Source organism: Brienomyrus brachyistius, unplaced genomic scaffold (assembly GCF_023856365.1).
Source record: "Brienomyrus brachyistius isolate T26 unplaced genomic scaffold, BBRACH_0.4 scaffold49, whole genome shotgun sequence".
In the NCBI taxonomy this organism is placed as follows: domain Eukaryota; kingdom Metazoa; phylum Chordata; class Actinopteri; order Osteoglossiformes; family Mormyridae; genus Brienomyrus; species Brienomyrus brachyistius.
Window position 1 is genome coordinate 821,542 of NW_026042324.1, and position 15,321 is coordinate 836,862.

General features: G+C 39.6%; 1 protein-coding gene across 9 annotated transcripts in view; it reads left to right on the forward strand.

Moving 5' to 3' along the window:
• The window catches only part of LOC125723491 (liprin-alpha-1-like), a 61,111-nt gene that overhangs the window by 23,230 nt on the left and 22,560 nt on the right, over positions 1–15,321 (forward strand). For all 9 annotated transcript variants that reach the window (XM_049000105.1, XM_049000107.1, XM_049000113.1 and 6 more), the window contains exons 3-9: positions 9,220–9,321; positions 10,421–10,585; positions 10,884–10,958; positions 12,209–12,310; positions 13,164–13,385; positions 13,504–13,650; positions 14,473–14,607. In XM_049000105.1, the coding sequence (XP_048856062.1) occupies positions 9,220–9,321; positions 10,421–10,585; positions 10,884–10,958; positions 12,209–12,310; positions 13,164–13,385; positions 13,504–13,650; positions 14,473–14,607 (948 nt within the window). The remainder of the gene's footprint in view (positions 1–9,219; positions 9,322–10,420; positions 10,586–10,883; positions 10,959–12,208; positions 12,311–13,163; positions 13,386–13,503; positions 13,651–14,472; positions 14,608–15,321) is intronic.

Below are 15,321 nucleotides of genomic sequence, written 5' to 3' on the forward strand. Positions count from 1 at the left end.
TAGGTAGCTGCATAGTCATGCACTCTGATGCCTGTACTTAAATTTCTGGCCATGTGACTACCGGGCCACCTATTGCATAGATTCTGCACAGAAGTATAGAATTAGTAGTGCGGTGTCGATAAAATCGGTTCTCTGATTCTTGATCAATTCTCAGAATTCCTAAAGATCAATTTGTACGTCCTAAGATCGATTTTTACCATTTAACATTTTCTGCCCCTTTTACAGCTAAAATAGGAAAAAAAGTTCAGACGGGCATTTTGAGGCTTAGGTGTTAAAGGGTTAATATCGTCACACGTAGCGTGCATCGTGAATTCAATGACGTGACAGTAGGTGATGTTAAAGTTCACTGGGGAAAACTGTATTAAAAACATGGCGTCGGACACTAGCGGTGCTTTAAAAATGTCTGTAACTTTAAAAGCTGCAGTCCGGCAGCATTTCAGGTTCAGAACAGACAAACAGTCAGGTGAGCTTGACAAAAGCAAAGCGATTTACAAGGCATGCCAAATGGAGGTGAAGTATTTCGGAAATAGTTTAAAATGTCCAATTTACATGTTCACACTTTAAACTTTGTTTTTCATATTGTAACTGAAATAAAATAGCATTTGTCTTCAACAGCTTTTGGGTGAATTCTTAATGTCATATTTTTAATAATGCCCTAGGTTAGTGTCCCAATAGCAGTCCATTGATGAAGGTATAGACACCTTTGGTGTCCTCTATTGGTTGTCCTGGACCTGTTCGGTAATTCTGCCCAACAGCATTTTTGTGAAAGCAATTGTATCAATTACAGCCATCTTTAACTATCAATACTTCATTAATTTGTCGTTAAATGTCAATATAATACTAGTATTAATATGTTGCACAACTACAGTCATGTAATTAAGGTAACAGCTAAAAAAAAAAACTGTTTTGAAAACACTGACCCAAATCGATATTGGATCGGAAAAGATTGGATCGAATCGTGATAATCGACTCTAAATCTTGAGAATTGGAATCGAATCGATTCTTGAAATTTGAATCCATACCCAGCACTAAAAATTGGCTTTAAGGACCTTGTCCTGTATGTTGCGCGACTGTGAAGTTAATGACAGTGTATTTGTGGGTTTTCGCGCGTGTGTTTCTTTTAAATGTCCCTCAGTTTGCTATGCTTCTCTCTCTCTCTGGCTAATTCTCCACCCAGACTTCTGCTCGCAAAATATGCAGCCAGTCAGATTTGTGCGTGACAACAATGTATTATAGGGTCTCAAAAGTTGTGCTAGGCTGCGTTTACTTGCAGTTGGTCCTAGTGAACAGAATGGTGATCTCTGTGAGTTGAAGTGATGCTGATAATCTGGTGTCTTAACTCCACCATCTGAACACCATACAAACAATTATCACAGTGAGGGGATTAGGTGCTTTTTTCTTTGATTTCGTAACATAATGCATGTGGGGTGGGGTAAATAATGTGAATTGCGCTAGAATTGCCAGTTGCCTTATTCAGTCCTTTTGGTTTAATGTCAGTCAATTTTTAAGCTCAGATATTTAATAATTTTTAATTATTGATTGTTACAGGCCTTGACAGTGCCTTGTAGATGAATCATTCTCCAGCATTGAACATGAGAAGGAAGGCAGTGTTTAACAGGAACCCAGTGTCAGATAACAGCCAATCTGTTTGTGCAACTAATTAACAGCCCCCCCCCCCCCCCCCCCCCCCCCCCACACACACGCATATCCCAGAACTGTGCGGCATCTACTGTGAAATGTTAAGGTCAGGGTTGAACTCCTTTTGCTCTCTTGTGCATCCAGAATTTCACTCAAGGTTAGTTTGTAGCCTGTAGCTTTGATTATTCTGGTCCTCTTCCTGTAAGCCCATAATTAGGTTTTATTCTGACATTTTGATTTTTATTTCCATGATTTGACGCTTGGAATTTTACTGATCCGTTTTTAAAAATAAACATTTTTTTTTTCTGTGGCTCCTTAAAATAGTTGTACCCAGTTTAACATAAAAATTTGCCCATATGACTTGGGAGGGATGAAGGAACCCCACGTGTGAACATGGCCAGATTGTAGGGTGAACGTGGGAACCCATAACTATGCAGGTATACTTTTGTTACCCACTAAACCTTTAATTCAAGAAGGACTGAATGAAGCAATATTTTGATGAATCAGTTGTTCATATTAATATTCAGAAGCTAGCTTCTATTAAAATTCAAATAGTGGCTTTCTAGCACTGAGATGTCAAGCATTAAGTGGTCACTTATACCATTCCTAGTGTTTTACCATATTAGCCAGATGATGGTTTTAGAAAAAGGTTTTACTTTAGAAGGCTCTATTCCTTTAAGAATGTGACGTACACTCCAAAGTCTTTGAATTAGTTAGCTGTCCATCTCTGAAAACAAATGGGAGGCTTGCCCTTAGCTAGAGATTTCTAAACCAGGCAGCTTTGCCTTTAGAAATGTCTTGAATAGTTCAGTAGTTCTGCCCTTTTCCTGGCTCCAGGCCCAGGTCAGAATCCCGCCCGCGAGCTCTGGCTTATGTCTTTTTTTTCAAGGCCGTCCTCGTAGGAGACCTCTCCGTTTAGCCCCCCTGCGTCTAGTCTCTTCTGAAATCTGTGGGATGTCCTCCTCTTAGATAACATGCATTCCTTAAATACAGGACATTACAATTAAACCATATAGGGGAAGTGTGCATGGAAAGACACACATGCCGGCATCTTCTAGATTGCATGGTAGTTTTTTTTTCTTCCCCTCACTACCTATTAACCAGTACTTGTAATCCTATGAGTGCATGCCCTTTTAATCCAGTGGGTGAGACTGTAATAGTTGTCTTTCCTCTGCCAGGCACAGTTAAATGTTTTGGCTAAGTATACATGGACAATACCAATAGTATAGAAAAATGTGTAACCCATGACATTTCAGAGTAGAGGTGTAAATTGAATGGTTGGAGCCAAATCATTTTGATTACAATAAAATTGTCATAACAGATTTCAAAGGACCTGGCAAAACAGTCCATTATGTCCAGAGTTGCTGTTTACCCGGAACACAACTACAGGACGCCATTTACTCATGCCACACCGCAGCAGACACACTTGTGGTATGGATTATTATATTGTACATGTAGTAATGCAACTTTACCTGACCAGATGCATGACTATTAATAATTCCGACTGCGTATCTGTGCTGGATATCACCGGCACGACAGCTACAGCTAAAAGCAGCCATGGGGACCTAATTGTTTGTCCGTTATAAGCAATATTCCGCTATATTCGATGCTTTTCCTGCATGTTCTTAAAGGTGCCTAGCCGGGACCAGCAGACCTCGTCCGTTATAGACGAGTCCACTATAATGGGATTTTACTGTATTTAGGGAATTATTTGATGCAACGGGAATGTTTTTTTTTTTTTTTTTTTTTTTTTTTTTTTTTTTTTAAATGGAATCAGATCATTATAAATCAATTTATTCAATTTTTTTAATATACATATGTCCTTGGGAACATTCTTTGTATTACAATAAGTCTGTAATTATTTACAGAAAGAATCTACAGAAAATACAATACATGCCTTCACCTAGGCTAACACGTGGTGCACCGATTTTATGGAAATTTTGAGCGATACCGATAACCAATATTTTTTGTCTAATATCATTGATACTGATTATTAGCAGCATTTTCCGAAAGCCAAGCCCCACCAACAATTTCATTGGACAACATAATTTATTTCTCTGCATATTAAATACCACAGGTGAATCCTGTGAGTTTATGCTGCTGAATGCAGTTTTGCTTGATTTTGGACTATGCACTTAGAGTAGAAGTTGGACGTTGCAAAGTTGATTATAAATTATATCTTGTTATGCTTAAAATGTTAAGGTTTTAAGTTTGGAATTTGAAAAGAGGGTATTTGATTTGTCTTTTGAAAAGTTACAAATATGTCTTGCAGTAAAAAACATGAAAAGTTCAAAATGTATCAAACAATTGACAAAATAGACAAAAGAAAAAATCTTTCTGCTTAAGAATTAAGACTACAGTGTTTTTCACTCATGTTTATGCTTTAGTCCATTGACATCTGATCGCTTAAGTTTTATTCTCAGTGGTATTCAATAAAATCTCAGTAAAAAATATTGAGGACATGACCTTGCTGTCCTCAGAGGTACAGATACAGGCATGAGACTCATCTGGTTCCTCTCAAATGCACAAGATTTAATCTTTTCTGCTGTAAGCACTCAAATGAATTTTCAAAAGATTAACATGCAGCCTTTTGCTTAGTTGGTGCTGTAGCAAGTTCATCCAATGAAATTAACTATTCAAGCAACAAAAGGGGTGAGGTTTGGTATGTTATGGGGTGTGGCTTTGTTACAATGATGCTTGTGGGGTGTGGTTCTGACCAGAACTACATTGGGGAAAAAAAAATTACACCGATAACCAGCTAACCTCTGAGCCACTTGCCAAGCTTGCCAGTGCAGATTAACGCAATGACGTTACATTTTTTTCCCCTGAGGAAAATGAAAGATCTGTGGGCCAGATTTAATAGTGAATTATAAATATGTCCCGAGCTGGTAATTTCAGACCTCATACACAGTGAATGCCCTGACAAAATCACTTACCCTCCACTACAGAAATTGGCTGTTCACTTCAGTACTTGTCTTTTAACTCTGGCGCAGCTAATTTTAATATTGATAATTGAAATTTTGGCAAAGATCCATTTGACTAGTCCCAATATGCTAGCTGTTATGTTGTGCATCTCTAAGGCTAATATTGCTTTTTACTACCATAGAATCTTGACCAATGCTTGCAGAGTCATGGTTAGGGGTCAGCAACCTTTTTAAAGCAAAGAGCCATTTTTTGCTAAATATCTGATCCAAGATTTACAATGAACTGCAATGGGTAGGGAAGGGGGTTTGAGATACGTTTTTTTAATGTGATCTGTGTATATATGCATTTAACACAAAAACAAAACTTCAAGTACTTACAAAAAATAAAGAACCAATTTTGGGGGGCATCTCAGTTTTAAATCAGTCAGATGTGTAACAGCACAAAGGTGACTAATATTACAACATTCAGTTCTGTTCAGTTCTGTAGTGATAGTCTTCACCCTAACCTCTTCTTTTCTTCAGCTCTGCAGTCGTCTGCCCTTCACTCTCTTCTTCACTACTGCTGTGCTGACGAGCATTGCAAATGTAGTCACAACTCAGCTGGCTATAATATGTAAATTGTAGAAAATATAATAATTTTTACGAAGGTGTGGTGACAATTTACTACAAAAAGTATATGAAAGAATTAGGAATCCCATAAATGTTGAAGCGTACATCCAATCTCAGGTACTAAAGAGAACTCCGGAAAGCATACCATTTCATCAGAGACATACTCTCATCGTAGAAAATGACTTTGAGGAAGATACAAATGATCCTGTTAAAACATCACAGAACCACGTGTTGGACCGCCTCATTCACATATAGCTAAAGAAAAATCTAAATGGAAAAATATTAACCCATAAATAATCTTTATGAAAGTATCATTATGTTGACATGAAAATGTAAATGCGGCTGTCGTTCTGAGAAGAGCCACAGTCACGTGGTCAAAGAGTCGCCGGTTGCCGACTCCTGGTCATGGCTATCAAAATGAGACGTTTTTGGGCTACAACAGAGGGGTGTTTTTCTAAAGCATCACAGCTGAAAGATTATCTTAACCTTTAGAGAGTGTTCTATACTGCAAAATAAGGGCATGTTTCTCAAGCATTACAACAAAGATGCTCACCAAAGTGAAGAGATCATCCAGCAGCACTTCCTTCATGAATATTTATGTGCCTTTCCCTGCCATCCTACATTTTGAAAATTTGTATGCTTGCATTGCTATTTTGCTCATCTACCAGCAGCACGTAAGCGCAAGAACATGCTACCCGGAAGAGTATCTTTTAAGGATTTTGCCTACAAAAATCAATTCACCTGTTCTGAAGTTATAGATTGCAGTTGAATTGCCACTTAATAATTAATACATGATGATGCATTGGTGCATCTTTATACCCTAATTTCAGAATGTCATTTTCATAGCACTGCCTGCATTTTTGCAGTCATATACCTTTAGATATTAGCGCTCTCACTAATTGCCATTTTTCTACTAATTAATATATCGACTGTTTCACCGATTTGGTTGATGATTAATAAATGATTAATTTTCTGTATATCATTGCAGGATTTTAGATAACAGATGCCGGCTTTTCAGCACTGTTCAGACATTATTTATGGCCACACTTCAATTAGCAGAGAATATGGCTAAAATATTAATGAATGTGTATTGTGATGCACAAAAGTTAGTCTTTCTGGATTTGCCGTACCTTTATGCTGATTTACTTTGGTTAACGAAGCTGGCCCATGCGACTGTTTTAGTAAATCATCCAAGCAATAAGCGCTGAAGTGGCGATGAAATGGAGAGCAGTCATAACTTTTAAAAGAGAGGGTACTGTGGTTGAACAAGGTAAACGACATTTGTATTGTGGCAATACTTTTTGCAGATTAAACCAACATGTTTTTGTTTGGTGAACATAGTTTTCATTTTTATTTCAGTTTTCAAATTTGATTTTTTTTCAGTTTTGGCTTACAATAACACAGGTCCCAACAAGCCCAAGGCACATGAAACACACACAACGGCACTGTCAATCAGTGTAGATTAAGATAGATTTTAGCCAAAGCCTAGATTTTAGCCATAACATTTTCACAAACACTTTTCAATGGAGATTGTATGGTAGCAAGCAGACAACTTTATGGCTTTAATGTGTGTGTTTAGCAGCTAGAAGGACAAAAGATATTTTAAAAGTTCTCCATGCTAATGGTAATTTTAATAAGCGTGAATAAACACTTACAGTGGTTTTGCCTATTCTGGTGGTCAGTCCTCCAGAATAGCAGAATGTGTGTTTTCTCTTCAGGTTCTTGTACATATTGGAAATGCCACCTTGGTATGTCATTGAAACTTTGCACAGTGTACAAATGAACTACTCCTGCAATTATATTATTGTGCATTATATGAGTGTTTTTAAAGGAAAATGTTTGTTATAAATAAATGTTTTATAAATCATACAGGTAATTTCATTAAAATAAAGCAAAAGATGCATCAATTTTAAAATATTGACACATTTTCAGCATTGACATCGACTATGACTAATCACAGCAGCCCTAGTAGGTATAGAGCTTTACCATGAGGCCTTGCTGGTTGGTCGCCTTTGCATTGTCCCAGTAGTGCCGTGTCCATGGCATTCTTAGTGCTTAATGCCTTAACGGGCTACAGGTACCATCACACAAAGAACAAGCTACCCTACTGGGCCATAGTCTCTGCCATTTTTTCTCAGTAACTTAAACTGCCTTAATGGGCAGCAGGGAAAAATAACTTTGGCCTTGAGGAGCATGAGTGAATGGGGTCAGGAGATTTCGGCCTTCGTTACACTTCTGGTTTTATTGTGTGCTGATCACTTCATAAGCTGGATGAGAGATCCCGGAGCATTGAGGGATGTACCTATGTAGTCCGTCATGATGTCTGTAGCCAGGTTTTCTGATTTAAGTACTTTGCTTTGCTTTTGCAGAACATGCGTTTTGAAGTCAGTCCAAGCTTCTGGTTTGCTTGACTCCTCTGCTTTGAATCTGAAGCAATCATTTGCAGCAGTAATGTTATTCAGCATATGTCATATTTGGAAACTACCGCTTTTTCCATTTTGGCTTCCCCTTTGCTGCAGTTACATTTCAAACCATTCTTATTAATATGAGGATGTAGAAATAAACAATGAATTTGATCTAGGTTGCTGCTAGGCTTGAAGATACTGTCGTGAAGCTGATCAGAGCAACTCTGGATGGCAGTAAATGCCTTTTTCCAAAGTAATGGGAACATCAAATTAGGGCTGGGACGAAAATTCGACGTAATCGACAATGCCGATTTATAAAAATGTGTCGACGTGCAATTTGTGCCAACGCGTCGTGTAAAACTATGTAAATGTCTTGTAACGTAACTGCAATGCACTAAGTGATAAGCTAAACATATTGGAAGGGAAAGTACTTTTATTCGGAAGCATGTTAACACTGTTCTTTTAAGAATTGAGCAATAAAACAGTCTGCTAATAACTGAACTTTACTGTCCACCTGATGATCTCTTCGCCACTCGAGAGCTACAATATTTTATTCATTGGGCCTGCGGCATGGTTTTCATTTACAATACTAACTTATTCTGCAAATACGCTGGCTAGTTGCTTCACTGCTGGCACCGTTAAAAGTATATCAATTATAGACTGAATTCCGATAGTGTTAAGTGTTAAAATAAGATTTAAGTTTAATCCAGTCCTGTTTATTGCACACCTATGCTGTCCAAATGACAGTTTAGAATGTACAAAAATCACTGTCAATTTATTTAAAGACACACTGTTCCTCTTTGTAGCACAATAATCTGTTGGCACTAGCATGATTCGCTGCTAACGATTAGGGCCCCTAGTTTATGGAGGATCTGTTAAGTCCTGGTCTAGGTTCGGGGCATAAGCAGCGATAAGAATAACACTGTATTCAGCAATATTTTAAGCGATCCATATTTTTGCCATACAAATGCTAGTGGATAGAATGGAAATTTTGAATGAGCAGTTTGGAACCTTTCACCAAATGCCCTGAGTAAATTTTTGTCATTAAACCAAGCAGTTTACTGCAACATTTTAGCAACACAAACTTAAGCTTTCTTTGACGTATGTAAATAGCCATACCAGATCCTAGCCAGCTGATGTTTGCATTGTACAATATTTTCTTTTCTTAATCTCATATTGAAATGTTCCAAATTTAATAGTTTCTGCCATTTTCTACTACTTGTCTTTCTTTCACTCTTCCCCATTTTCATTTTCCTCTTAGTGCTCCAGTTAATATTGTCTGGGTACTGCTGCAGTCTGCGTAATATTTCTGTGGATCATAAAGTGAATAATCGAGAGGGTTTGCCTAAAGGATTTTTATTAATCTAATTATTTAAAGTGTTTAAGTGATTATTTCAGCCCTACTTAGCAGGGAGTTTGAGGCCAGCAAATCTTATACATAGTCATTTTGTTCTCTCATGGCATCGTCTTCCTTTACAGTGAAGTGAAATTCTGCTTCTGAAAATGAATATGAGATGCTTCATGTGAGGTGTTCTCCCATGTAAAGATGGCCCCAGCTAACCTAGATCCGTCTCCCTCCCTGATCTCCCCATTTCTTTGAGCAGATGCCCCTAAACTGAATGCTGTGCTCCCTCTCTGTGTAGGAGTTTGCGGCGCTTACTAAGGAAGTGAACATATGCAGAGAGCAGCTGTTGGAGAGGGAAGAGGAGATCTCTGAGCTGAAGGCCGAGAGGAACAACACACGGGTGAGGATCGGACCCCTGAGCGACAGTGTGCCACAGTGTGGCCAGCACCCGTGGTTGCCGGACCACATCGTTGTGCACCCAGGCGGCGCACCTTCATTGCAGTCAGCACTTGGGTGCTTGACAGGAAATGCCACAGGGAATCAAAGGGCGTTTTTCCCCTGCACCAAGTACTGTACTTTTGTTTATGGTACTTTTGGTGTTTTCCATTGACTTCCAGTCAAGTACCAGCACTAAAGGTTACAGTATCAAAAGTGCCAAACCAGCTGGGGTAATACTTTGGCACATTGTACTTGAAATGCCTTCTTTGTCGATGAGTTATGCAAATAGCCTCTCTCTGATACACAATACAACTGCAATTTAAAGTTACAAACTCAAAATAACATGAATTAAATGAAGTAAAAAGAAATTAATTGTGATCTGGTCCGAAGAGCAGATACAAAAAAGATCAGGATGGCATGACAAATTAAAGTATTTTGTTTAATATATTAGGCTAGCATGCATATAGTGTGTGTGTATGTATATATAGCGGCGTGCAACGGGCTGTCCTAGCAATGTGCATTTTGTTTCAAGAATATTAGAGGTATTTATAAAGCAGAAACAACTTAATACATTTCTCGCAAACCTGCTAGAAATGATTTAAACAGCAAGAATGAAAATGATTGTCTCGGAGAATGCATGCTAATGCAAAAGCAGCAGAGGTAAACTTTAAGCTGAATTTTAAACTGCCATAGTAATAAAAAAAAAAAATTTGTATGAGTTATAATGTTTCAACAAAACATAAACTCCCTGTTCTATAATGTCCATACAGAATTGAAAATAAGAAAAAGCTTGGTCTTAATCTAACTTACTAGCAATGAAAGAATTGCATGTGCATAACATGCAATGTTGGTATTAATATCACACATCAAACCTGTAATATACTAGTCATTTGTTGAATTCAGTACAAAATACCTCGCTTTGTCATTTGGCGCCGGTCCTAGTTTTTACGCTAGTGGAAAACCAACACCTTGAAGAACTGAACTTTTGGTATTCTGTACCATCCAGATGTCCAAAAGAGTAATTTGTTTGTCTATGTGTCCGTGCTCCTCCCTCCACACAGCTACTGCTGGAGCACTTGGAGTGCCTGGTCTCCAGGCATGAGCGCTCACTGCGGATGACCGTGGTGAAGAGGCAGGCTCAGTCTCCGGCTGGTGTGTCCAGTGAGGTGGAAGTGCTCAAGGCCCTTAAGTCTTTGTTCGAGCACCACAAAGCGCTGGATGAGAAGGTAGCAGCTTGTCGTCCCCTTTGTGTGAAACCTTCCTTTGCTTTCACTGTGCTAAGTCTAACACCCAGAATGATCAACTTTCACTGTAATGATCATCAAAACGTGTGCTGTTTAACATGCTATTTCAGAAGGGTTATGTTGAGTCTACCGATGAGAGGTCCTCTGTAACCTTGGCTAACCAGTCTCTGATTCTTGCAGCATTTAGGGATTGCCTTGTGGGGTAAGGCAGTGTGCAGTCAAGGACAGGGCTTCTGTGTACCTAGTGTAAGAAGGTCTCTGTTCGATTTGCCCTGTTCAGGTGAGGGAGAGGCTGCGAGTTGCCCTAGAGCGGTGCAGCGCCTTGGAGGAGCAACTGACATCATCTAACAAGGAGGTACGTGCTTGTGCCAGAATGTTCTACAGCCAGTGTGGGCATGGAGTACCCCGGAGGGACCAGTGTATCCTACAGGCCAGCAGCCATATTAGACAGGATTCAGTACCCTGGTTGGTTTACCCCCGGGCTGTAATGCCGTGTCATTCAGACACATCGCATTTGCTCAGCATCCTGTATTCAGGAGTTTTTTTTTTCTCTATATGGCTGTATTGATCGGGAAAGTCATTTTATTATTTCTGCTATTACTGGTAATTTTTCAGTGGTGGAAAAAAGTACTCAATATTCATACTTGAGTAAAAGTTCAGATACCACACCATAATGTTACTCAAGCAGCCATTCAGTAAAGTACTACTTCAGTAAAACAAAAAATACCTGGTTTTAAAAGTACTTAAGAAGTACACCACATTGAAATGAATAGATTTAACAAAAAAAGCATCTTATCCTATTAAATTGCCTCAGGACGTGTTTTCATATAGCGTTGCAAGTCACAGTGCAACACAAGGAAAACTCAAGCACATGTTTTTATTCAGAAAAAGAATTGGAAGTTGCAGAATTTCCTGGTGCAGATTAGTGGAATGATTTTGTATTCTGTGTAAAAACCAAATATCGATCTATGGGTCAGATTTAATAATGAATTGCATACATTTCACATGTTAGTACTTTGAAAGCAGTGGTGAATGAGCTGATTAAAACCCTCATCCTTCACTATGGAAAATGGCTGATTGTCCAGTGCAATCATCACCGTTACTTCATTAATAGTACTACTGCTGTAAATTTTGTTTAAATATAGGACATCAATTTTGTCATGTGTACATCTGCAAATTGTTTGTTCTGTCTTCATACAGACATGTAATGCAAAATAATAAAGAATAATCAATAATTGGCAGAGGAAATCTAGATACTGAGTGGGAAAAAATGTATACATATTTTACTCAGAACCATGCAACCCTGCTTGGGTTTGCTGCATTAGTATTTTTCACTCACAATTTTTGACACTTTTAGAATATCTATTTCTAGGTGGATATTAGCACTTATGAACCTTAACTGATATGCAGTGTTGAATTTGGATTCTTATCGATGTGGGCATGTGGAATTCTGGCCCTGACAACTATTAACCAGTGATTCTCGACTGGGCTTCTGTTTTGTGGTAAAAACTTTTAAGCCTCTATTCAATACTGTCACTGGCTGCTCATAGTTGACAAGGTTGTTTTTTTCACATTATTATTTTATTTATTTTTTCTTTGTTGCAGTTGGCCTTTTTCCGAGAACAAAACAGCCAGAAGAAAGCAGTGATAGGCGGAGGGGTTGAAGTCAACCACGATGCTGAGAATGTTCCCAGCACGAATGGCAAGGTAAGCCTGCAGTGTTTTGGGTGGTGACAAAACCCAGGAGATACTTGGACTGCACTCAGTCCAAAGCCTTGGCCATACAAATCCACAGTCGATGGAATTAGATCAGTCTGTGCAAGATGGTGCACTATTATTAAGGTAAGGGGTTTTTGGATTCCTCTACCGCCTGTTTGCCTGAAGTGCTGACTCTGGGGGACAGCCAATGAGCCTAATTAATCAGCAGGGTGTGAAAGTCTCACTGCAGATTGTCCTTCAGTCTCAGATGTCAGCTTTCGTGTCCTCCGAAGGCCTCCAGTTTGGGTGACCCTTTGGTAGTGCATGATAAAATACCACTTTGTAAATTTGCAGCTGCAGTCTTATGACAGTCTGTGATAGACAGTGTTCCAGATCTGTCAAATGTACATATTATTAATCATGATCTGTTTGCTGTTCAAATCAGCCTTTCTGCATCTTCCATGCAAGCAGAATGTTTACTACTTAGTTAATGATTATCTGCTATGATTTTATTTATTTTTAGGGTTGTCGGGGTTGGGTATTCGAATGTGAGGGTTATTGTTTCACTTGCAGTAAAACTTTAGATGTGCATGAACTTCCGTGTTGATGGTTTTAATGGTTAAGTGCCCTCGGTAGTTGAAATGAGTGTTTAGCAATGTGAGCCGCACTGATGCATGTGAATTGCCATCTAGTGGCAGGAATGTAATTTTGACTACAAAATAAACGAAGGGCGGTTGTGGAACCTGGCAGAACAGAACATCTAGCAAGCAGCTGGGATTGTCTCCCTGTCTGGATATTGCATACTTCTGAAGCTCAGCCTTAAGATGCCACAAAATGGCTATGGGTTTGGTTCATTCTGCAGAGGTCATCAGATGGGTCTCTGAACCATGAGGAGGACCTGTCTAAGGTTGTGGAACTGCAGGAGGTCATCGACCGGCAGAACAAAGACCTTGGCCAGATGAAGGAGCGCCTATCAACACTCTCGAACCGGGTGGCAGAACTGGAGGAAGACCTGGATACTGCCCGCAAGGACCTCATCAAGTCAGAGGACATGAACACCAGGCTGCAGAGGGACCTTCGGGAGGTGAGCGGAAGTGGGTGAGGTGGCTAAGGGGAAAAGCATGATGTGAATGTCTCTGAAGAGGGTGTCTTTGCCCAGTATGCTGTATATGTAAGGGTCCGCTTTAAACATGCCCTCCCAGTCCATGGCGCAGAAGGAGGACATGGAGGAGAGAATCACAACTCTAGAGAAACGCTACCTTGCCGCTCAACGTGAAGCTACATCTGTACATGACCTCAATGACAAACTGGAAAACGAAGTTGCCAACAAGGAGTCCGTCTTTCGCCAGGTGAGTGCCATCTGTCTTGCCCCCCCCCCCCCATGTCTTAGAATGTCTGGAATGTAGAAATGAACGTTTTATTTTTTTGAGAATTCTGTTGCATGTTTCCATTTCGTCTCATTTTAAGCCGTGGGTCTGTCCTGCTGTCTCTTGCTGGTGGAAAGAGAAGCCAGCAGAAAACTGGATGACAGCTTCCTTTGACGACAGGAAACTCCTGTGGTGCTTTGGCAGGGACTTTGTGTGTCCGAGCCCAGATCAGCGGTGCGAGCGGCAGGCCTGAATGGGATGCCTCAAAGCCCTGTTTGTTTTTTGAGATGCGCTCAAAATCACACGAGTCCCAGCCTCTGAATGGTGTCAGACTTCCTACTCTTACTCATGCTGAAAGGCTCATTGTGGAAAAAGAGGTTTTCAAATAGTAAAAAAGAATACAAATCCTTATCATTTGTTTTTTTCTTCCACATGGAATTAGAAGCTGAATAGCCTCCTACTGCTTAAATAGTTTGTAGAATGCAATGTAGAGAGATTTTAGGTGCAAGTAGGTGATTTTACAAACTCTCTTTTCCCCTCCAGTGTGTGTATATAATATCACATTTTTATTTCAATCATCTGTACTAATGCTGATGGCATGGCATGGAGGGGTTGTGTGGAAAAAACTGATTTATTCATGAAATGTTCAGTGGCTGTAACAGAATTCTCTATGCCAGTACCCCCCCCCCCCCCCCACTCTCACACACACTGCGAGATGTGTGTGGGGTCGCCAGTGCAGAGTTGGTCATGTGCGATACGGGTGCAGCTCACTCATGGCTTTTAACTTGGTTCTTCCTTTGCCAGTCAGAAGATAGGAACCGGCAGCTGCAGGAAAGGCTTGAGCTAGCAGAGCAGAAGCTGCAGCAGACCATGAGGAAGGCAGAAACCTTGCCAGAGGTGGAGGCAGAGCTGGCCCAGAGGGTGGCAGCTCTCTCGAAGGTCAGTCACGTGTATCCCCAACTCCAGCTCTGTGTGTTTCATCTTTTATCTTTTTTTTTCTCACGTCACTGACCACAATAAGTGGTCAGAAGATGCACGGATGGGCATTGATATGTTTCTTAAATGCAGATGCTTCTGATTGGTGCCAACTGTTGGTAATTTGTTTTTAATTGCTAGGGTTTTTTCCTAAAATTTAACACCTTTATTTTGTTTTGGGGTAGATGTTTTTCCATGCATGTATATATCAGTACTTATATTCTAAGTTGAAAAGTAACAAAATGTATATTTCTTGAACGAGTAACTCTTTAGGTAAGTTAATGAAAAAAAAAAAACACATTTTCATTCATTAATTTTTGTGATTTCTAATTCATTGCTGAGGCTTTATTACTAGCTGAAGCGTAAGGTGCATGTCTTTTAATGCAAATTCTGCGACTGGGTGTGTGGTGCAAGATATATGTATTTTTAGCAGTGACATGCCTAATGCATATGCTTTTTGTACTTAATTTTTGCCTTCCTTTCCAGATAATGACACTTTATGTAAATGCTGTAAAGTGCAGATCTGTTGACGCTGCCTGTTTTGATTGCATTTAGGCTGTGAAGGTGCGATTGACTGGCATTATGCTCAATGTTCTATCCTTTGTCCTATCAATTCTACAGTTGGGGGGGACGGACTCAAATTTTTTAAAAACGAGTTATGTATATTCTCGTCCCAGT